General features: G+C 38.2%; 1 protein-coding gene across 3 annotated transcripts in view; it reads left to right on the top strand.

Moving 5' to 3' along the window:
* The window catches only part of SETD3 (SET domain containing 3, actin histidine methyltransferase), a 60302-nt gene that overhangs the window by 9262 nt on the left and 27591 nt on the right, over positions 1-23449 (top strand). Inside the window, exons 1-6 of one of the 3 annotated variants that reach the window (XM_035566802.2) lie at positions 4197-4672; positions 10653-10762; positions 12220-12312; positions 16599-16747; positions 17751-17823; positions 18362-18618. In XM_035566802.2, the coding sequence (XP_035422695.1) occupies positions 4644-4672; positions 10653-10762; positions 12220-12312; positions 16599-16747; positions 17751-17823; positions 18362-18618 (711 nt within the window). In that variant the 5' untranslated portion in view covers positions 4197-4643. Of the gene's footprint in view, positions 1-4196; positions 4673-8766; positions 8931-10652; positions 10763-12219; positions 12313-16598; positions 16748-17750; positions 17824-18361; positions 18619-23449 lie in introns of those variants that run through there. The other 2 variants (XM_035566801.2, XM_035566803.2) reach the window with 2 other exon arrangements.

The following is a 23449-nucleotide window of genomic DNA, read 5'->3' as shown; positions in this document are numbered from 1 at the left end:
CCTGTGTTGAAAGCTTTATTTCAAACCACTGTGGTGTTGCTAGGTTGAATTGACTTGGAGACTTTAAGGGTTCAAGTTGCCAACTATGAATGCCAGAAGATGAAAAGAGGCTTAGAGGAACCCGCTCCTTCACTTTTAAGGTCTAGGATAACTTCCAGTATTTCAGCTGAAACTTCTAGTCTTGTCTTCTAGATTAGTCATGATTTTCCACACTAAATGGGTAGTAGACTTAAGGCAAGTGGGTTTGGAAGGCCTTCCAACTGCTATTAAACCGTAAATTGCATCACTTACCAGGCATTCGTAGCAGAAGCTTCTCTTTAAAGTACATATGTATGTATTTGTAACATGCATGGCACTTAAGTATTGTGGGAGTTCCTTTCCTAACTCTCACAACAGCATTCTTTGGGGAATTAGAATGCTAAGTGCTTGGTCTGCTGTGGGTGTTCCCAAGGACACAAATTATTGTATCTTCAAGTGTAGTTGTAACTTGGCTTGAGGTTTGCTAAGTCTTCAGTGAAGGTTTTCCAGTTGAAGGAAAAAATCATTAGCATGTGCTACCAGGCAAGTCTGTAATTTCAGTGGGGAAGTGTTTCCTTTGGGCTATGAAATGCACTGGAAGTGCTGTGTTTGTCACTTGCACTGCCATAAATCTGTGTGCTGCAAGAATTTGTTTACACTGTAGTAACCATTGTAACCATCCTACCATATAATAGATTTATTTTCTTTAAGCTGCACATGGATACACGTGGAATGAAAGGTAGTAATGCTGGTTAGTTATTTGCAGGAAAAAAGTGATTTTGTGTGACTAGCTGATGCCATTTCCTGCCTGCAGCAGGAGAGCAGACAGGTGTACTCTGGGTGTGAAGAAGTGCAGCAGGCCTTTGTGGAGGTGGAGTACAATTCCAAATGCTTTTCCACTACTACAACTCCATCCTCTTCCAAAATGGCCTCTAGTGTTTTTCAGAATTGTACGAGGTGCATGAGATCACCTAACAGCAAGCACACTGCCTGGCATTGATACCTCCCCATGAGCTAGAGAGGGTAACAAATGGCACACAAATACCTGCTGGATTTTGCATCCTGTGAACTTGTTCACTCAAGCTTGTGCTGTGCTTCCTGGCTGAAGCCTGGAAGCCCTGTGCATTGGTTATGCATTGAATATACGCTTCTCTATTCGGATGTGGTTTTTTTATGGTCTGATAGCAATCCTAAGCACTGCCGGTTGGAGTGAAGTGCCAGCAGTACTGTCTTCGAGCACACTTTTAGTGAGTTAATTTGCGTTGGAGAGAAGCTTGATGAGACAGGTGTGCTTCACTGCTACCCAGAGGAAAATACAGCGGTTATTTTAAAACTGCCTAGATTGTGTTCTTTAAGGAAAGGGTATTCCAGGAAACAGCATAAAACTGGCTGAATTCAGATGCTAATAACTTCATGCACGCTGGGTAGTGTCAACTCAGTGTCCAAATAGAGGTCCTTAAACATTTTTCGTTCTGGCAGTGGTGCTGAAACATTCAGCCAATTTAAGATGTTACAGGACATGGATATATGTGTAATGAAACTCATTTTGAAGACAGGAATTGCATGTGCTGCAGTGTAACATAAGACAGGTCCTAAAGCTTGTACAAACTTGTTTTACGCTGTGGTTATCGCCTTTCCTACCTACTTTCCGTTAGAGAGGTTTGCAAGCTCTTTTATCACCGTGTAAGATTTTAAGGAACGCGTGTGAGTAGGAAGTGCGTATTCTTCGTGAATGAAAGGGAGACGGTATCTGTGTACGGTTACATCTGTATCGCCTTCCTGTTTGGATGAGAAACTTCAGTACCTTGATTAGTTCCATTAGGAAGGCCCAGAGCTGTGGCAAGTACTTCAGAGCATCTGCTGCCCCTGCTCTGACTGGGGATGTGGTTGTCTCTGATGGTCCAACCTAACTGTCTGAAAGGAGCAGCCTAGCATGCAATAGTGAATTGTATTGGAGTTGCGCTATGCGTAGAAAGCAGAGGGGTAGACAAAGGTGTTAAAACAAAAAAAAAAAACCAAACTGATATTTTTATCCTGCATAGAAATAATCAAGGGCCCTAGTGCTGCTAAGTTGCTTGAGGGCATTCCACGTAGGTGGAGTTATTGTTGCAATTAAATGGCAGTCCTTGGCATTAAGCATCTTCAGCTTTAAATCTCTTCCTTGGAGACAGTCCAGTTAATTGGAATATATGTTGTTGCTTCGTTTTCTATTATTTATGTCAGTAACTATAATGCAATTAAAGGACTTAAAAAAAAAAAAATCTATGCCGTCATACCCAAGAACTTTTTTTTACTGTTCAGCCAGACTCAGTTTCTTCTGCTCTAGCTGCTATGTGAAACAGACACAGTAATGTATGGTGACATATATCCAATAAACATCCAGTCTTCCCTGTGTATCCTAAAGCACTTGCATATAATATCAAGAATGTGCATTTGATGTTCTCCACGCACATTTTTTAAAGGAAGTAATGTGGAGGAGTGGGTTAAGTTCTTGTTAGATGAAGTTCTGTTATTTCGAAGAGGTGTAGTCTCTTTTTTGCTCACTAGAATTATTCTAAGTGACCAAAAAGCATTGAGACATGGCCCATGTGAAATATACGTTTGGGGTTCCAAAAGAAATTGCTATTAAAATGTATGTTTAAATACCATTGTTGTATACTCTACAGTTGCATCCAGGGCTCTGTCAAAATTTTAAAGCTTATAGCTGTCTCAAATGGGGGCAGAACTGGTTTTAATTGTTCACTTTGTGGCAAGGAAATGAGTGATACAGACTGTTTCATTGCACCTCTATTACCATAGTGTTTTTAACTTCGTGCCTTCACAGTAATCAGCAACAACTGATTTTCTTGCTATTGTCACTTAATCCAGTGGTAAGCAAAATACAAAAAACAGTGATAAAAGGCCCTAGTCTTTGACCAAGCCATCACTGATATTAAGGTTTACAGAAAGTAGTTTTAGTGACTATCTTGTATGTGCCCAATGGAGTAAGTGCGCTTACTGGTTGAGCTGTCTGAAATGACACACACACTGAAGTGACTTCTTGAGCATTGTTGTGCTGCAATGGGAAGTAGAAGAGGTCATGTTAAACCATCACAGGAGCTGTTTTGGCAATTTATGGAATTTCTGGATTTATGGGACTTTTGAAAATCTGTTTAAACACAGTCAAAGGTAGCATGTAATTACTAGCTCATGTCTTAGCATACCAACATTTTAAATTAAACAGTGTAGTCTGTTATTTCCTGATCAACGTGTACAGGCTAATACCTGTACAAATACCTGTACCTAATAAAATCAGTGTATCTTAATGACTCTGTCTGGCATAGCTATGGCAGTAGAGTTTTGGGGCTATATTAACATTCTTGTAGTCATGGTTTTGCTGTACGTTTTGGGGAATTCTCTTCTGTGAACATTAGGAGGGTAGCTCTTGACAACAGCTAATCTCATTCTCCTTGTGGACCAACCCTTTCTAAAGTTTATAAATCTTTTGAAGGGGTTGCTTTTGGGACTGCACAGCGATAGCAAACAGCTCCTTGAGCACAGAGCATGTGAGTGTTTTCACAAATGATCAAAATGTATTGGACATCAGGGTTTTTTGAAACATAAGTCAGCCATGTGACTGTCTTATGCCTTAGTAAACAGCCCAGCTGTAGAAGTAAAACCAGTATAAAACAGTATCTTGCATGACAAACAGATGCTCTGCATGAACTGGATTTTTTTCTGAATAAGTACAAAAGCAAGTGTTCTCTCACATCATTTTTTATGTACTCAGTTGATGTTAACTGTTCTTAAAATAGTGACAAATTCATTTGCTGTAACTGTACTCAAACCCATCCTCTAGGAAGAGAAATAACACATTAATTTGAAAGCATTAAGAATAGAGGCATATCTTGCAAATGATTTGTTTGCCACTAAGTTCTTTTCATTAGTGAAAACTTGAGATAAATTTTCAGTGTTGGTCTGATATTTCTTCTTTTCTGTTTTGGTTTCGCTTGTTAAGTGTTTTCTGCTCGTTTTCATATTTTATTCTTATTCGGTTACATTCAGTCCCATTACAAATGGGTCGTGGCTAAATCAGGTCTTCAGAGGAAGATAAAACTGAAATTCCTGTATGAAATAGGAGAAGCTGGCTTGGGTAATTTCACAACCTCACGGAGAAGGGAAGCTTGCTAAATTGCAGCTTAGACCACAAGAAGCTGGGTGAACACACTGGAGAGAGAAAAATTCCTCTTTGTGCTTTTCTCGGAGCTCCATAGGTACCTGCTCTTGGTTGCTATTGTGGTTGTTCTTCCTGGGGTAAAAGACAGGGTCAGCCTGGCCTGGCAGAAGAAGTAAAGAGAACAAAGATAAGGATGAAAATAAGACTGTAAAAAGAGGCAGAGCAACTTCTGTTTTTACCGTTCCCCCAGCGGATGGTGGATGCTGTTCAGCGTTGTTCTTCAGAGAGACGGGAAGGTAGTAGGAGATGTGGCAACTGGTGTGTTTCATCAAGCTGTTGCCTCTATCTGGTAGATGGCTTGCTAGAAGAGAAGACTGAGGAAGAAGCCCTCTGATTTTATGGAGTGTTGAATCTGGGAATCTGAGGACCAGGCACTAGAAGAGGAGGGAGGAATGGCGAGCAGAATCTCATGGGACTGGAAGAAGACTACTCTGTGGTGTAAGCAGTATGTACGTGTGCCAGGGTCTGCCTCTTACTGCAGAACATACGTGTTCAGAGCTGTGCTCTGCTGCTGGAGACAGCATGCTTGACATGATCAGATGGAAAAATCTAAGCGTGGCAATCCTCCTATTTTATACAGGGAGAGCTCACAGTGCCTTGACCTGCAGGAAGGAACGGCATTTGAGGCTATGCGACAGTATAGCATAAAGATTTATTGTAACCGATCAGAAGCAACACAGTCCGCACTGAGTTGTTCTGGGACAGGAGAAGAACCCCAGGGTACTCTGTATTTGGGCTGTGCCTCGGATTGACTCCGAGTACAGTATCTAGCCATAAGTGCATCAAAGCTCTCTTAATGAAATATTGCAGGCCATAGCCAAGGGAATTCTTGGGAAGCATAAATTTATACTGTATTCTAAGCGGAATGCAATCTTAAGTGGCTTTTCTACCATCAATCTTTTTAGTGGTTTTTTCTTAAGTTATTTTTGTTAGCATTGTCATCAGCACTATGGCAATATTTCAGATTCCCTTTAAAAAAATTGGGGGTCAAGGCTGCCTTGTTATGAGCACTCTCTAATCACAGGAGGTCTCGCTTCCTAAAGAGCTTACAACTTAAATGAAAGGACAGAAGCATGTTGGAGGAAATGTATACAGAGTGAACTGCAATGGTACTGTATTTCACAGAGCTTTTGAGGCAACTTTGTAGAGGAAATGGAAGAAAAAAGAAAGGGCAGTGGTGGGAGGGAAGTAATAGCAAGAAGAGAAGTGATGGAGTACAGCAAAGATGAGAGATTGAGAGCTGGGGGAAAAGGGACTGAAACTGTAACAGTCATTTATTTAGTGGGAACAACATCTAGATTAATTCCTTAGGAGCGATGAGAGTGTTAATGTGGTTTCCAAGTGACATGATGTAGGTGGTTTTCACAAGCAAACGTAGTGTTCATTGTAAGTGTATAAACTGAATTTTTCTTAAAGATCACAGACATATCTTCCTCCACCCACACTGTTCTTACACTTCTTGATTTTGTGCTTTCTATTCGCTATGAAATGTGTTTATCTCTTTACCAGCAGTCATAGATTCACGTTCAGAAAAGAACTTCAGCAGTGGAAGCAAAAGACCAAATTGCCATTAAACCTGGTCAAATTAAATGTAAAATTGTGTTCTCCTCCATACGCATTGGAGAACTCATACCAATTGCCTATAAGCTTGTCCCTTAAGCCCCTGGCTACTCAGCATATGTTGATACAAGACGATATGCTTCCCTAACTGAAGTAGAGGGGAGAATGACTTCGTCTAGGTAATCAAATTAGGAGAAAAACAAACCCTGCAAGCCTGGTTTGTGTACATCCTACTCATCTGTCCTCCTGCTCAATACAGCCAAGGAACATATCCCACAGCCACCTACTATCCTCACCTCTTGGTGCTCTTTGCGTAGCTTGAGAATTCCTTCGTCTTCTCCTTGTCTGCCCTTGTCGACCCGTGTCTGTCCTTCTAATACTGATTCCGGATTTGCCCCCCTCACCTTCTGTGCTGGTGTATGCCAAGAAGATGCGTGGGGTGGGAACTATTATGTAAGGAGGACATCATGTAATTAGCCCGGAGGAGGGTCTGAATTAAAGCAGATACAATGTTATGATCCTGCCTTAGAAATATACTGGGTCCTTGAAGCAAAGTTAGACTTGACTGGGCACCTCTTGCTGTGGGATTTCCAGACTTGGTGGCTATTTGTAAAAGCTCGGTAACTTTTTTGAATAGCTGATTTACTATTTTGTAAACTAAAAAGTGATAGCTGAAGCAAACAAGGCTTATGGGATCACATCAGTTCTGTCTGCTGGTCAGCTCTTCCCTCTTGGGAAGCCATCAACTTGTTGGGCATCTTCAGTCAAGTTTCGGAGTGGGAGAGCTCAGGCATGAGCTGGTCAACTTGCTAAAGGAAAAGCTGTGTTGAGAACAGGTTGTCTGCTTGGCATGTTTGCTAGGCAGTCAGCATGTATGGTGATGTTTTTGCCCAGCATGCTTAGGTATATCCTGACCTGCAAAAGGTGATGTTGCCTAGCTAGAAAGGGAGGAGACTGAAAGCAGCACGGAGCCCACGAAGAGGCGAGGGAGGTAACTGAAAGCATTGCAGGGGGTCTGGGAAAGGTGGTATCAGAAAGCGGGAAGAATTCCACAGTTCTTGAAAACTAACACAGGTACATACTAAAAACTAGTATAGTGTTTGCCTAGCATTCACTGTTGTTACACCGGTTGCAAGCTTGTGTTTTCACCCGGTGACTGAGAGGTGAGTATCTTTACAGCTTGTTATGATAGCCTCTTTGTGTATCAGACTTAACTGTGGCTTTATTTACGTAGGTGCTGCAATGAACAGCTTGGTGGTCATGTGAATGTGAAAAGTTGGGAATTTTTTGTCAATGGTTAGCATAGAATACTTTTAGTATTATTTTTTTCTGAAGTACTGTCTGGGAAGATCCATATTTTTATCATCCATGCTTGGCATTGCTTCCATATGGAAATGTGATCCTGTGATCAGGTCAAATTCTCAAATATCTCAAGTATTGGCTTTCTTAATGAGAATGTTAAGCAGTACTTTTTAATTATTATTTTATCTTTTTAAATTAAAAAACAAGCAACATCTTCTGGTATTTTCGTACAGACTTCTCGTGGTTACCTTCTAAAGCTGTTAGGTGAACATTCTCACTCTAAAGCTGTAAGTCAAGGGGAGAATATTTTACAGCTCATTAAAATATTATTTGTGTGAGATGCGGAAACAAAAGTTCAAAGTCTGACACAACACAACTGCTCTTTGACAGCAGTATTAGGAGGGGGAGATGGATCATTTTTGACAGCAGTATTAAAAGGGGTAGAAAGATCATTTACACCCTTCACTGCCAGTGTTTTGGCATGATCCTTCTTGCCAAGCCAGCTGATGCACTATATTTGGAAATGTGGCTGTGCTGTGTATTACCAAGCTTATTCATCATTGCTGTCAGCTTACTCTCCCTTTGCAGAATGCTTTCAGGAATTTTAAGCAGTGTTCATTTGAAAGGAAACATGGCATAGCACTTAAAAATGTTAACCAGAAGACAACCAGAAAAGCAAACTTGAAAAAAAACACAAAGAAACCAAAGCAAAACAAAAAAAAACATGCCTCACTGAAATGTAATATTGCTGCTGCTTCAGATATTTGTGAAGTTTGCAGCTCATCTCAGTCCTGAAGGTTTTTGTTTTTCTCTGCCTGTTATGCAGCTATATTTTAGATTGCTTCTTCTGTTGTCATGCACATACTGGCAAACAGCCTGGCTTTTCATTGCTGTGTTGAGAACAGGCTTATATTTCATTTTTCTGAAACATGCCTTTAATCATTAGCAAAAAAAAAAAAATGGTGCTTCGTTTTTGAAATTTTATTTCAAATTAAAAAAATACATTTTTCTTAAGTTACGGGTATTTTTGGAAATCCTTGGATTTCTGTGGAATTGAAATCAAACTCTTAAAATCTGTTTCATGAATTGTATGATGCAAGTATAATTTTAAATACAAAAAGTGGTTTCACAAAGAAATTGCACTATTTTCTCCATATTGTATCATATGTTATCAGGATAACTCATAATCTATTGGTTAAAAATGGCACGGAGTGTTGCTTAACTAAACTGTTTTTTTGACACGTGTAATTGGGTTATATAGTCTAGATTTTAAGAATATTTGATAAAATTTTCATAATATGTTTATTTTATATATATATTACATTAAAATTATTATGTTATGTGACTTGTGCTAAGCAGCTCCCCTGGGTTGGTGTTTGGAATATATTTTCTGGACAAATACACACATACCAGGAATTCCTTTCAGATGATGGCCTTTAGCAAACACCACATTTGTCAGATGCATTGGATTGTAAGTGGTTGTTTTTGTCTCATGTAACTGAGCGAGGAACGGAGATAAGTTATTTAGGAAGTGGAGGTCTATTTTCTGATTGGGGAATTGGATACAAAGTGCAGTCTTAATCAAGATAGATAATTACTTAAAGGAAATAGTTTCAAAACAAGATATCTGAAGATGTCAGTGCTGTTTTTGCTTTTTTTTTGCGTGAGATAAATTTGCTGATTTAATCATGCATGCAGGGTACAGAATTTGTTGTCTCTAGAAATTCTGATGACTGAGAAGCAATAGTTGAGACAAAATGCATCTATGGAGATGCTTGCAGTATTTTTCATGTACTAGTGAAAATGCTTTTCTGATTACAGTGCCATCAACCTAGTAAGTAGTGTTCGCTGACCTTATTTCCTATGGTATATTCACTGTGTGCTATCTGAGCTGTGGAAGCTGAAACAGATCTTGCATTAGCCTTGAGTTTCTTACAGTTTGTAATATACAAGAGTATATTTCAGCTAGAGGTTACTTTCTGGTCTCTGAGACAATTCACCTGTGATAGTAATGCAAATACCATTGTTTACATTTTTCTTTTCATTCTATTTTGGAAGCCAAAGCTCACATGCTCTGAAATCAGCTTTATCTTTAGACTCCTCGCAATGCTTTCACTGCAAAAATAGGTTCAAATTTCATGCTGAAAAACTTCAAAATATAGTGCTGACCGTGTACTGTATTCGTACAGCTTCATGTATTGGTGTATCATCGTTCTAATTGCATGGTGGCATTTTTCATGTTTTCATGTATAAAATTTGTTGTCTTTTTTTCTTCTGATGAAATCTACTGATGAACGTTTGTATACCAAGTAGATCTTTCCCTAAAAAGAACTTCTGAGGATGTTTGCAGTATTCTGGTAGTTGTATACACAGGGCATTTTCTTAGGCTGCTTTCCATCAAATTATTGGCCGATAAACAATTTCTTCTTGGAGTTGAGAAACCAGAATCCTTCAAAATCACTTCAGTTGTTCAACTTATTTATCTTAGTATTTATGAGCATCTTCTCTGGTATAAACTGTCATAATTTTTAACTTGTAACGTGGAATACACTATGAGTACACTGATTTTTTTTCTGATGATTCTTAAGGATACAGGGGATTATGCTTAGAACAAATGGGCAAAACCATTTGTGTGAACCAGATTTGCATTGTTTCATGTTGAACCAAGACAGTGCTTGTTCTGAAGATTTTGGACTCTGCTCCCCAGACCTGCAGTCGGGTCCATTACAGACCTATCTGACTTAATTTCTTTTAAGTATGCAAGGGTTTACAATAAATGTAACAGGCTGGCATGTTGAAGAGCAAACCACTGAAGTGGTCGTGGTGTGCAAATAGAGTCTTTGTGAAGGTGGCCTCGTGTACCAGGAGCTCTGTTTATTTTCTCAATTATGAGAGCATTACTATAAAAAAAAAAAGTATAGCAAGGAAACCACAAAAATAAACTTTTCTAGGTTCTTTATTTTCATCGCCAGTGTTCTTCTGTGGCTTTGTCTTACAGTATATTACAGCAGGTTGGCCATATATATTGATCCTATTTACAGTTCCTACAATTAGAAGTTAATGCGGATATCCTAATGAGTGTCACCTCCTGCATTCTTATGAGATGAAAATTAGTCAAATATTGCATCAAATGTGATAGATGGCTTGTGGCAGAGAGGTGTCTTTCTAGAGGACAATGTTTGTTTAAAAAAACGCTGAGGGATGTGACCAATCAGGAAGTGATTGCAAAGAATCTGAGATCTTTCCTGACCAGTCTGCACGTGAGGGCTTCTCATGGTAGAAGCTGTACTAGAAAAGCAAATTATGCGACTCAAGAGGGACTGATAAAATGAAACAGCACGCATGGGTTTGAGCCTCTGATATCTACTAGAGAGGTAAAAAGCCTTTTTATGCCCCAGGACTTCGTAGTCTCCATGTCCTTAGGGACAGTCTGGCTCACTCTCTTGTTTCGTGTCAAGAGGAAATAATTTGGTTTGTTTGTCTTCTTGTCAACTTGTCATTACTGCATTTGGTTTCTTAGTAATTGGTAACAAGTCTGCTTGTTAATCTGTTTTAGTTGGAAGATGGGGAAGAAGAGCCGAGTAAAAACTCAGAAGTCAGGTACAGGAGCCACAGCGACAGTATCTCCAAAGGAAATGTTGAATCTAATTAGTGAGCTATTGCAAAGTAAGTTTCATTTTATGCCTCTTTGGGAGAAGGGATGGCATGCTGAACACTCGAATGTTTTTTCTGGTTAGTGAAACCAGAATTACACCATTTCTGTTGAACATTTGAACAGCACTTTGAACCAATATCAGAGTAGAGAAATCAATTGTGGAAAGCAACAGTGCAACTCAATTCAATTGCACTGTTATTTTTGTCTTAAATAAAAATGTTTATTTTTATCGTTGTTTGGAAGCCTTCTGTAGTGCTCAATTCTAGCGTGTAGTCCAAAGGTTGTTTCACTTGTTGAGGTTTTTGGAATTCGTCTGTTATTTCTACTCAGCATAAAAAGCAGAGCACAAATTCATATGATGATGTTAAAATACTGTTCACACTTGCTACTGTCACTGGTAACTGTCCTGAGCTACACTGTGGTTGAAACACAGGACCAATTTTCATATCCTGGACACATTTAAATGTTGCCTTAGAAAAATTCAGGATTTTTCTTCAGCATTGCTCACAAAGAGGAGACAAGGAGTTGGCAGAGCAATTTTGTGCTTGTGCTACAGTTGGCCTGTGCTTTGCTACCAAAAATAAAATATAGATCTAATTTTCTAAGCAAAGACAAGTATCAGCTGTTCTTTTTGTCAAGCTTCCATGTTTCGTTCAGTGGAAAGATTTTCAAATCAGTTGAACAAGGTAATCTTCAGCTGCCCACTTGGATTTATGCAGCTCAGATCCACATGCTGGCATTTAGAATATTGTCAGAGAGAGACTGTGGATTTAATCTGAAGCTAAAGCTTGGCTAAGTGTTCCTTTGCTTGTCCTTCCAGTACGCATGCGTCTTTGAACACTATGTTAATTAGGTAGGTCAAATGTATGTACTAGCAAATTTCTCATTTACAGAAGGTAAGCACAGTGCTATTATCTGCTTTCTTTACAGTAAAAATAACAGCAAACAGGCCAATGTAAATGGTGCTTTGTGGGGGTTATTGAAAACAGAATTTTGTCTGTTTGCTTTATCTGTGAGACTACTGAAAGCTCGGTTTCTTTGCATTTTTTTCTACTAGCTTTTTAAAGATTTGATGTTTCTTATACCTGAAAGAATAGAAGACTAGATGAAAGTAAAATAACTTGAGGGAAGTTGTGAAAATTTCAAGAAGTCTGGATACGAAAATTGGTCCTGTGTTTCAACCACAGTGTAGCTCAGGACAGTTACCAGTGACAGTAGCAAGTGTGAACAGTTGTGAAAATTTCAAAAGTCTCTAGTAATTACTTGTCAAAAAATGGGATATTTATAACAGTGAACACGATAGTGTTTACTATGTGAACGTGCTCAAAGGACTAGTACTAAGGTTCACTTAAAGTTACTGTGCAACCATGACCTTTTCTCTGATGTTAAAAAAAAAATATATATATATATATATATATAAATACATATATTATTAAAGAGAATTCTTACATTTGGCTTTTTTTTCCAGAATGCAGCAGTCCTACACCCGGTCCTGGTAAAGAATGGGAAGAATATGTGCAGATTCGTTCCCTTGTTGAGAAAATTCGCAAAAAGCAAAAAGGTAAATGTGAAAGACTGTAAGATAATAGACCACCTGAACTACCCTTAATTTACCCAAAGTCTTGCTTCTGTTGACAGCTAAAGGAGATTTGTTGTTATTGTATAAATATTATGCAATCCTATTATATTAGGATAAAAACACTAGTTCTCCTGACATGCAGTTACTTTTCACACATTAAACTTTCTTAAATGTTCTGGTGAACATAACCAATGGCATTAACAATTTTAGTATTTGCATTTATGAATGAATATCACAGACAACTGATTCTGTGATAATTTTGTCCTGTAATTAGAAAAGACAGTTTGAGATTGTGGTAAAATGACAATCTGAAGGTCTGGAAGTAAAATCCTTTGAGAATAGGCCTCTTTGATTTCTGATTCCATATTCTGCTTTTCTGCTTCTATAAATCTGAACATTTTGAGTTGAAATCTGTAAGTATTTTAATCTGAGCACTTACTGGACATGGAAACAGTTTTTTGCATTCAAAATAATGCCATTAAATTATGACAGAATAAAATGTACAAAATAAATTCATCAATTCATATGTCTACCTGCTGCATATCAAGCACATGAATAAACTAAAGAAATGCTTATTGTATCATAGTTTATATGGAGTTTGTTGATTTTCCTAAGTTTAATGTGTGTTTATTTTTCAGATGAGATCAATTTTCTTTCACTACCTTTTGCAACAACTCACTGATCAGTTGTTGGTACTATTTTCATATTAGTTTTGTTTTTATTTGGAGGTATGTTCTAAAAAATATTTTCCATGTAACTTTTAGTAAAACCAACCTCTTGAGAGTTATTTTTCTGCCAATAAAACAACTTTTTAATCTGGAAATGAATGTATTTGAACTGGAAATACCTGAAAAGGTCTTGTAACAATTCTTTCTTCTCTAATATTTATACAATGAAGGCAAAAAAAGCCAGCCTGTATTTAAAATGGAGCTTGTTTTGTATTCTTGCTTGAAGAAGACTGTACTTAGAAGCTTGAAATGTCCTTTTCACACCTGTTTTTAGTATATATTGATGAATGCATAAAAATCTCACTTCATAAAAGACCTTTAAACCTCTGAATGTTAGTTACTAGCAGCAGACTCTGAAAAATGTGATACTGTTTGAGTGACTGCATCCTGTAGCTGTGTAGAGGTGAACTTGGTTCATTATTTTGCTGTCCCACAACTTCCATAAACTTGTGGTACATGTCCTGGTTTCTATGATGTAATACAAGTGTTACAGTAAAGGATAATTCAGCTTAACAAGAACAGAGTTAGCATTGAGGTTGGGCTGTTCACCGTATCTCCAGCACCAGAAAGATAGAACCATCTATGGAAAAGTATCTGCTGGCACAAGTAGAATTTGTATAACAGTATTATGTTAATAGGACATATTTTTGTCTTGAAAGATGCAAAACCTACTAACCACAACACCGTTTGACACACAAATGCCTTTTAATGTGCATTTTTACATACGTGGTGAGTATGAATAGCACGGTGTCTTTCAAAACTATTTTTGAGTGGAACATACTAATTAAAACTACACGGTTTTCTAGATTAATAACAGCTTTAAACACTTAGGAAAAGAGATGTAAACTGTGGTTGGGAACTTTAAGCTGTACAAATGAATGTATTGCCTAAAGTGTCATACTTTGTGATTTTCTCAAATAGGACAATAGGTTGCAAAATGTGAACTAAAATGATCTTGATTATAGAAAACTTAACTTGAAAATGGAGTATTTTTGTTTTCTTTTTTTTTCTTGTTTGATTCATTACCAAAACTCTCAATAAAGCTAAATTTTCAGTAATTTTCATCAGTAGAGCTATATTTTGTTTGGTATAGAAATAAATTGTTCCACAGTAGTGACTGTAACTTATGCAACTAGTCTTACTAGACATGCCTTACTAGCCTTAGGTCTAGATATATTTTACAGCAAATAATTCTGTGAAATGGATATGAAATAAAGGAGAAATAGCAGCTTTGTTTAAAAGGAAACAAACAAAATATGGCACAACACATTCTCATTGCATTGAAAAGACTTCATCAATGTACACCTTTTATACTGCATTGTCAAAAAATATAGCTTATGTGATAGTTGCGCTGTCATGTTAATCACAGAATCGTCTAGGTTAGAAGAGACCTCCAAGATCATCTAGTCCAACCTCTGTCCTAACACTAGCAAGACCTCCACTAAACCATATCACTAAGGACTACATCTAAACGTCTCTTAAAGACCTCCAGGGATGGTGACTCGACCACTTCCCTGGGCAGCCCATTCCAATGCCTAACAGCCCTTTCCATAAAGAAGTTCTTCCTAATATCCAACCTAAACCTCCCCTGGCGCAACTTTAGCCCATTCCCCCTCGTCCTGTCACCAGGCACGTGGGAGAACAGACCAACCCCCACCTCTCTACAGCCTCCTTTAAGGTACCTGTAGAGAGCGATGAGGTCTCCCCTGAGCCTCCTCTTCTCCAGGCTAAACAACCCCAGCTCCCTCAGCCGCTCCTCGTAAGACTTGTTCTCCAGACCCCTCACCAGCTTTGTCGCCCTTCTCTGGACTCTCTCGAGCACCTCCATGTCCTCCTTGTAGCGAGGGGCCCAAAACTGAACACAGTACTCGAGGTGCGGCCTCACCAGAGCCGAGTACAGGGGGACAATCACTTCCCTAGACCTGCTGGCCGCACTGCTTCTTATACAGGCCAGGATGCTGTTGGCCTTCTTGGCCACCTGAGCACACTGCTGGCTCATATTCAGCCGACTATCAACCAGTACTCCCAGGTCCTTCTCGGCCAGGCAGCTTTCCAACCACTCATCTCCCAGCCTGTAGCGCTGCTTGGGGTTGTTGCGCCCCAGGTGCAGGACCCGGCACTTGGCCTTGTTGAACTTCATACAGTTGGCCTCAGCCCATCGGTCCAGCCTATCCAGATCAACTGCAGATTTAAACTCCAGGTTTAATAACTCCAGGTTAACTGCAGATTTGATTGGTTTGGGGTTTTGAAATGCATGATTTTGAGGAAAATAGTCTCAGATACACTACTGCTACTTTTCCTAAAACTCTTCTCAAGATCATAAAATCATTGAATAGCTTGTGTTGGAAGGGACCTTAAACATCACCCAACCCCCCTGCCATAGGCAGGGATGCCACCCACTAGACTGTGTTGGCCTTGAACATCTCCAGGGATGGGGCACCCACAGCTTCTCAGGGCAACCTGTTCCAGTGCCTCACCACCTTCACAGTAAAGAATTTCTTTCTGATGTCTAATCTAAATCTATCCTCTTCTAGTTTATGACCATTCCCCCTTGTCCTATCATTATCCACACCAGTAGAGAGTCCTTCTCCATCCTTTCTATAGGACCCCTTTAAGTACTGAAGGGCCACCATAAGGTCTTCCAGAGCCTTTTCCTCATGTCGAGCCTTTTGTCCACCAGAACCCCCAAGTCTCTCTCAACAGGGCTGCTGTCAATGACTTCTCCCATGCCTAACCAAAATGTCTTCAAATGTAAGCCATTTCCTGATTGCATATTGTCATTCATAAAATGGCCGGAACACCAGGGGTGTTTGGACAGTTTTAATGTGATCTGACACTGGAGTTTGGATTGAAGAGAACTTAGAGGCAAGAGTTGTAGAAGGATGACTGAGTATAGCTGGGAACCATAATGCATAAGTTCAAATCTGATGAAGGTTAAAGGGAAAGCTGAGGAAGTGAGTAAGACTTGTGATTTCGCTGGAGGACTGCGTGCCTGTTGGAGAATCAGTGTCAAGAATTTGGAAGAGCTCTGTGATATCAGGAGGATGATCAGTTCTTAGTTATTTTAGCATATCCATATGCTATGTGAAAAAGCTAAGTGCCTTGTGCGTGAGAGGAGCTTGATATCTGCTTATCATTTCCAGGGCTCAGTTAATGAAATTTCAACATGCTCCTAAATTCCTTCTTGTGTCTGTATTACCATGTTGTGGTGATTGCATTTATTATCAATATTTAGCTGAGAAATATTTTCGTTATTTTCTTATTTAAAAGAGAAAGAGGAGGGGTGTTTCATATTTCATCATAGCTCTATTTAGATGGTTGTGTTTTTAAGGTAAGCCAATTTTGCAGAATCTAATTTGATGAAGACTGGGTATGACATTTGTCTACTATCAAGTAATACTTAACAAAGACCGGTTCTCACTCGGCTTCCTCAAAGGATAACTGCTATAGGATAACACATACCTGTTTACATGTGCTTATATATTGTTTTTTTTATCTTTTTCCTCTTATTTCTGCATCTTTAATACATTTTGTATACAGGTTTGTCTATTGTCTTTGATGGAAAAAGAGATGACTATTTCCCTGAATTGATAAAATGGGCAACTGAAAATGGAGCATCCACGGAGGGTTTTGAAATAGCTAACTTTGAGGAGGAGGGGTTTGGTTTGAAAGCAACACGAGAGATAAAGGTAAGCATGTGAACGTTTGGCTAGATTAGAAAATGTTTGGAATGTAGCTGCAGAGCTATGAAATGTTCATCTTCTTCCCTTCCCCCTTTGTTGATGAAATTGAAACACTCTAAACTCTGTACTTGAGAAATAAAATTGAGTATTATTTTGACTAAATAATACTGTGAATTTTATTGGTCTTTTTATCTCCTTGTTTGCCCATAATGTTTACCTAATCACCAGAGTACTCTTACCCCATTGATGTAGCCCTCTCACATTGATTTTTATAGCTCTCCTCTTCCACGTCCCAGTGCCTTCTAAAGCGCTGGTCTTTTTGCTTCCCAGAGGTATTGTGATACTTATTTGTAGTGGATTTGGAGGAAAACAAAACCAAAATAAAACCTCGGTACCGAGTATCTTACACTCATTAGGTAAAGAATATAGACGCACACGGTTTGCTAATAGGTAAGCATGTAAAGCTGTTACCTGTTTCCCATCTGTAAAAAGGAGATGGAAAGAGGCAATTGGCTACTGCAGAAAAAATGTTAAAAATTGAGCATGTTGTATTCATTCTAGGGCTTTAGTAGCACGTAGTTAATAACGCTAGCACTGCCAGTTAATGAGAATCAAAATCCTGAACAGTTCTTCTAAAATCATAAGGGGCAATATGAAAATACTTGTACTGGGAGAAAATATCTGATCAATAATTATTAGCAGTATAATGGATGTTGTAGATCTGAGGTTGTGTGGGCCATCTACACGTTGGCACCTCCAAAGCGAAACACTTTATTTTGTAATACAAGTATCTTTGTTTTAAGCTTTTTATAATGCAGATCTGGACACTTTGGTTACCACAATACGATATTTGTTTAACTTGCAGTGGAAGAGAAGGAAGAATTTTGATTCAAAATAATTATGATTTAAAAAGGAAAAACCCTGGAATTTAATGTTAATGTATGCTTAAGATGGTTGGCACATCATATACATGCTAACTGACCCTCTATACTTTTTTTTCTTTCTGTAGGCTGAGGAGTTGTTTCTGTGGGTTCCTAGAAAACTCTTGATGACAGTTGAGTCAGCTAAAAATTCAGTATTAGGTAAGAGCTTAAGGAAGTTCTTAACAAGAAATTATGTATGGGATCATTTAATACAAGTCTCTTACTTAGTTGATCAGCTGTACCAGAAGACTTGCTTATCATCCTCACCATCAGGTTTGGAATACCTAGAAGCTTGAAGTGTCAGCGGAAGGAATTTAATTTTCCTCTACTGCTGGCTGAACACACTAGCTATCTTCCAGACGCATGTGTGTTATTTTGAACACACAGCTTGTACGATGTTCAGTGTATAATGTACTTATGTGATTTCTAGAATACTGGGAGTTGAGATGTTCACAGACACAGAGTATTGCTCTAGTTTCTTCATGTCTTCAATCATATAATTGTATGAGGCGTTTACTAATAACTTGCAGCATAATACAGTGTGGGTTGCCAAATGTTTTAGAAACCTGAAAACCTTTTTTTTTCTTATTTGAAAATTCTTACATGTTACTTGTCACAATGTTCATTTAAACCGAATTTGGGGTGGTACTTTCCACAGGCTGTTAATTTAGCACCTCACCTTTCTGGGTTAATTCAGGTTCCCTGTATTCTCAAGATCGAATTCTTCAAGCTATGGGCAATATAACATTGGCATTCCATTTACTTTGTGAGCGAGCCAACCCCAACTCTTTCTGGCTGCCCTACATCCAGACTCTCCCCAATGAATATGATACTCCACTCTATTTTGAAGAAGATGAAGTACAGTATCTTCAGTCAACTCAGGCCATACATGATGTTTTTAGTCAATACAAAAATACAGCTCGACAGTATGCCTATTTCTACAAAGTTATTCAGGTAAGGATCTTAAACGTAGTGTATAGTATACGTTGTTCTCGTGATGATTATTGGGGAAGGTGTGAAAACAGTGATGCTAAATAATAGAGAAACTGTATTGCTCTTTAAAGGTTTGAATCATTAGAGCAATTTCCAGCTGCGTTTTTGAACTGCTGTTAAAATTTCACAGTTCAGTAGGCTTATGCATATAAAAGAATGTATTTAGCTGGTTGAAAGAAGTGATTACTGCCCTTTGTTTGGCATTGGTGAGGCTTTACCTGGAATACTGTACATTTTGGGGCCAACCAGTACAAGAGATGTTGACAAAGTGGAGCAAGTGCAGAGGATGGCTACTAAGATGTCACTTACTTAAGCCCTTTATCTGTTATGAAGACAGTGAGGGAGCTGGCGAAAGGGTGATGAAGGGTGGTTCAATTATTCTTTGTAGTTTTTCCTACCAGTAGCCAGACTCCAGAAATTTGCCTGTGGGGAAATTGGGATAGGTGACCTCCAGAGATCTTGTACAACTTACATTTCTTTGACTTCTTGAAAAAAATAGTTTTCAGTAAACAAAGCAAAATTATAATTGTTAATTGATGTAGAAAAGAACACTGCATATGTTGTATTTTCAATGAACGTGGCTTAACTGTTGCTTTCTCCTCTAGTTAATACAATTATTTTGATTGCTTTTAAGTACATAAATTCACCTGATAACAATTTGAGTATGGGGAGTCTTGAGACAGGTGAACTTTTCATCATTCTCTGAAGTAATGATTTAAATCGAATTTCTAAGAGAGAACTGTTACGCTGACTTATGTATAGACATAATTGATGTTGTAGGTTACGTAAATGGTGATGTGTTGTTGTCAAGGCTGTGCTCAATGCCCAACCCTCCAAAGCTTTTTGTGGCACAATTTATATGAAAAATATGTAACTGTGCTGAATTTCCACAAGTGGGTGGTCTAGATACAACTATTTTGGCCATAGGAGAGGTCAGAAGACAGAGCAATTCTTTTCTCCCTTAATATTATCAGAGTTCTGAAACTTTAATATTAACTTCTTAAAGTCAACAAAAGTTATGTTATTCCGCTTGATGTTTCAAACACAGTCTCAAGTTACCAAGTATTGTGAGGGCATGAGGAATGAAGGAACACCTTTCAGAACCTAAAGTCATTGATATAGTGGGTGAACACCAAGTAAGATTCTCTGTTTTGAGGCAAGGAGTATGGTAGGAACAGTAGCTTTCTACCAGGAAGGAAAAATATTTCTTCCAAGTTTCACAGGGAAGGATAACTTAGACAACTGTCCTTTTTTGCTGTGTGCTATTCTAGGCTGCCAGGCCACACTTGATCATTCAGTTCTTTGCTTTTTTTCTCAAATTGTATTGTCTGAACAAATAGAACTACTGAATTTTCTTTTTTCTTGTATATTTTTATATCTCTTTACCCCTGAATAGTTCTACTGTTTTTAAAGCACCGTGAACATAATATTGTGTAACATTCTCTAATTCTTCTAACTGATATTCATGCTCTTGTAAAACTTATTCAGGTAACTACACTATTGCTATGACTAGTTCCATCAGTTTCATGACACTACTAGCAGCATTAGTCAGTGTGAGAGGTTGTGCAGTTACAATGTTAATTAAGAAAAGCCCAAATACAGTTTTGCAGAGAAATGAGATCTGGGATGATACCCTGGATTTTTGACTGTCCAGTATTTCAGAACCTCTTCCCAATGATCGATGAATACATTTAAACTGATACTGAAGTGATGCAAGCGGAACAGAAGAATGTTTACAGAATGCAGTAGTGTAACATCAGTTGAAGCAAGTGATGTCTATTAAGTGAAAAGCAGCTTAAATGTTTGACAAAACATTTTCTGTCCTTGAAAGCTTTGTCACAGAAAATCTGTTTAAGAACGGCAAATACATGCTATTTCTCTTATAGTCTCCTAAAGCTAATCAAAAATCATTTGTATAAAACATAAGCTACTGTCATCAAAGTAATGTCTCACTAAATAATTCATATTCAGCATCAAAGTCCATGCTGTAGAATGTTAGAGTAAGAAAAGAAAAGTAATTAGAAAAAAGATTTGAGCAAAGAAAATAATGTACATGAGATGACTTTAGGGGTAGACCATCTTTAGAGCCTCGGTGTCGGTGATTTGCTTAACATGATAATAAGAGCGTGGTGTATTAAAAGCTTGTTTTGTTTTATATTAGAAATTACATGGAAACTGGTATGGTACCTCCTGGAGGACAATTTCTCAGCAGTGTGCCTTGGCAGCCAAGAAGGCAAAATGTATTGTGGGGTGCGTTAAACACAGCATAGCCAGCTTGTCAAAAGAGGTGATTCTCCCACTGTATTTAGCGTTGGTTCAGCCTCCCTTGGAATATTGCATTCAGTTCTGGGCTTCACAACTCATGAAGGATTTTAAGATACTTGAATGTGTCCAGAGGAGGGCAGCAGAGCTGGTTAAAGAGCTGGTTACATCCTATGAAGAGTGGCTGAGGACACTGAATTTGTTAAACTTGCAGAAAGGGAGGCTGAGGAATGACCTCGTTGCTCTCTACAACTTCCTGAGGAGGGGAAATTGAGAGGGAGCTGCTCATCTTTTCTCCCTAATGTCTAGAGCCAGGACACAAGGGAGCAGCTCAAAGGTGTGCCGGGGAGGTTCAGGCTAGACATTAGGTTAAAATTCTTCGCCAAGTGGGTAGTTAGGCACTAGAACAGCTTCCTAGAGAGGTGGTGGATGCCCTGTGCCTGTCCATATTTGAGGCATTCGGATAACAGTCTTCATGAAATATTTAAGCTTTGGGTCAGCCCCAAAGTAGTTTGACAGTTGGATGAGATCTTTTTAGGTCCCTCCCAACTGAAGCTATTGTATTCTGATGTTGCTGAGGGTGATTTAATTCAGTTTGATCTGCAGCAATGGGAAACCTTGGTGGAAATAGTGTTTAAATAAATGGTGCTCTTCTCTTTGAGCTTTATATTAGTACATCCAAGAAGGCGTTTAGTTCTGTATTTTTGTCTTTCGTATGAAGTGTGAAACATACAGTGTGAAGTGTGAAACATTTGCTTGTGGTCCAAAAATCTAGACCAGATATTTTTGTCTCTTGACAAATACTTTTATTCCTTGTATAACGTAGCTATTGTTTCACACTGAACGTCAGTACGAACAGAGATCAGATGGGTATAATTTGCTTTATTTACCTGTTCTTTGGAAAATGAGTGGTAATAAGGGCTAGGTAAATTTTAGGTGTGTTCTGGTTGTTTGGTGCCATGCTTCAGCACTGCTAGCTAGGTAACGTTTCAGCTGAAAGTTTCTTTTACTGGTATTCAGTAAATATCACATTAGGAAGATATAAACTTCAGCTGGCTCCAGGAGTGTCAAGTGAACGGACTAGGTACTTGCTAATAATGCTTTTGATGAAACCTATGGAAGTTTTAAGACTTCTCAATCTTTGTTTCTGCTCTCAAAAATAAAAGCTTGTAAGTTTTCAAACACTGAAGAAAAAGTGCACAGGAAAAAAATGCCTCTCTTTTTTCCCTAAAACAAAGTATCATTTTTCATTATTCAGAAAAAAAATTGAATGAATTTTGGTATCATCTTGCATGCACTCGTTATTTTATAAATAAACTTGACCTACAAAATATTAACACTAAGGGTAATGTTTTTAGGAAATTCATGAGCATATGGAAATGGAAAAAGAGGTGGGGAAAAAAATCATCGTATAAATGAAAAGGCAAAGCAAAGCCGTTTTCTTATGAAAGGCAGAGTACTCTGCAAGCGGTATGAAAGCGAATGTTAGGTTTTTGTGTACCATCATTTCATTCACTACAACTACTACGTTAGAATAAGCATTTTAATGAAAGCTGACTCATGTGACCAGGATTTTGATTCTGCTTCAGGTATGCAGACTAATATTTTTTAACGTTTACAGATACCCTTTTTTGCATTACAGAAGTCTTATATTTGCTTTCTTGAGAGCTCTTCTGTGGCAGGAAGTAAAACAAGTAGAACCTTAAAACAAAAGGTGTTTTTCTAATATTTGGGGACACTGAAAAAGGGATTACTTTGTGAAGTTAAAATATTTTAAATACTTTGCAGTGCTTTTATTCTGCAAAATGTTTCTAATGACTGGGTAATAAAAGGGTTAAAAATCATTTATTCAAGTGCTTCATTTTCTTTCCATGTAGGATCTCTAGACTGTTACTACAATCATTTTGCCTCTGATACATGTGCAGATTTAAACATTGTTTGACAAGTGCTGGTCTGTTTTATTTCACTAGTTTCTGTGTAATGGTGGCTTTCTCAAAACACTGTAGTTCTCTTTCTCAAAGTGAGTAGTCCAGATACACGTGAAGAATGGGCAGATTTACGCATTTCACAGCTGTTGCAAGCTAAACTGTAGTCTGGTTTGATAAGCAGAAACAGGTGTGATGTTGAGTAGACAAAAATAAACCCTTGAGCATGTTAGCCAGGATGTATAAACCACACTGACACCTTTCTTAATGTATGTAATTTGATAACTAAAAAAGTTAAAAGTTCTTGCAGATGTACTTTAAAGGTGTGTTTGGCCTCTGCATTGCTATCAAAATACAGTGAGTGGTCAAAAGAGTACTTTCATCATAGAAGACTTGTAGTTTTAAGCTGTTTTTGTAGTTTGTTCCAAAGAAAAAAAGTTTTGTAAACTGCAGGGTTTTATTTTCCCTTGCAAGGTGTATGTGTGACTTCCATTAACATTTATAGGCATTGCATGCATACTGAAAGGTGAACAGAGCTCAAATGTTTGTGGCTTAATGTTTAAAAAAATTTTGTACACTGAAATGTGGTATAATAAGCACAAGAG

Source organism: Cygnus atratus, chromosome 5 (genome assembly GCF_013377495.2).
Source record: "Cygnus atratus isolate AKBS03 ecotype Queensland, Australia chromosome 5, CAtr_DNAZoo_HiC_assembly, whole genome shotgun sequence".
NCBI lineage: Eukaryota > Metazoa > Chordata > Aves > Anseriformes > Anatidae > Cygnus > Cygnus atratus.
This window is presented reverse-complemented; position numbering and strand designations above follow the sequence as displayed.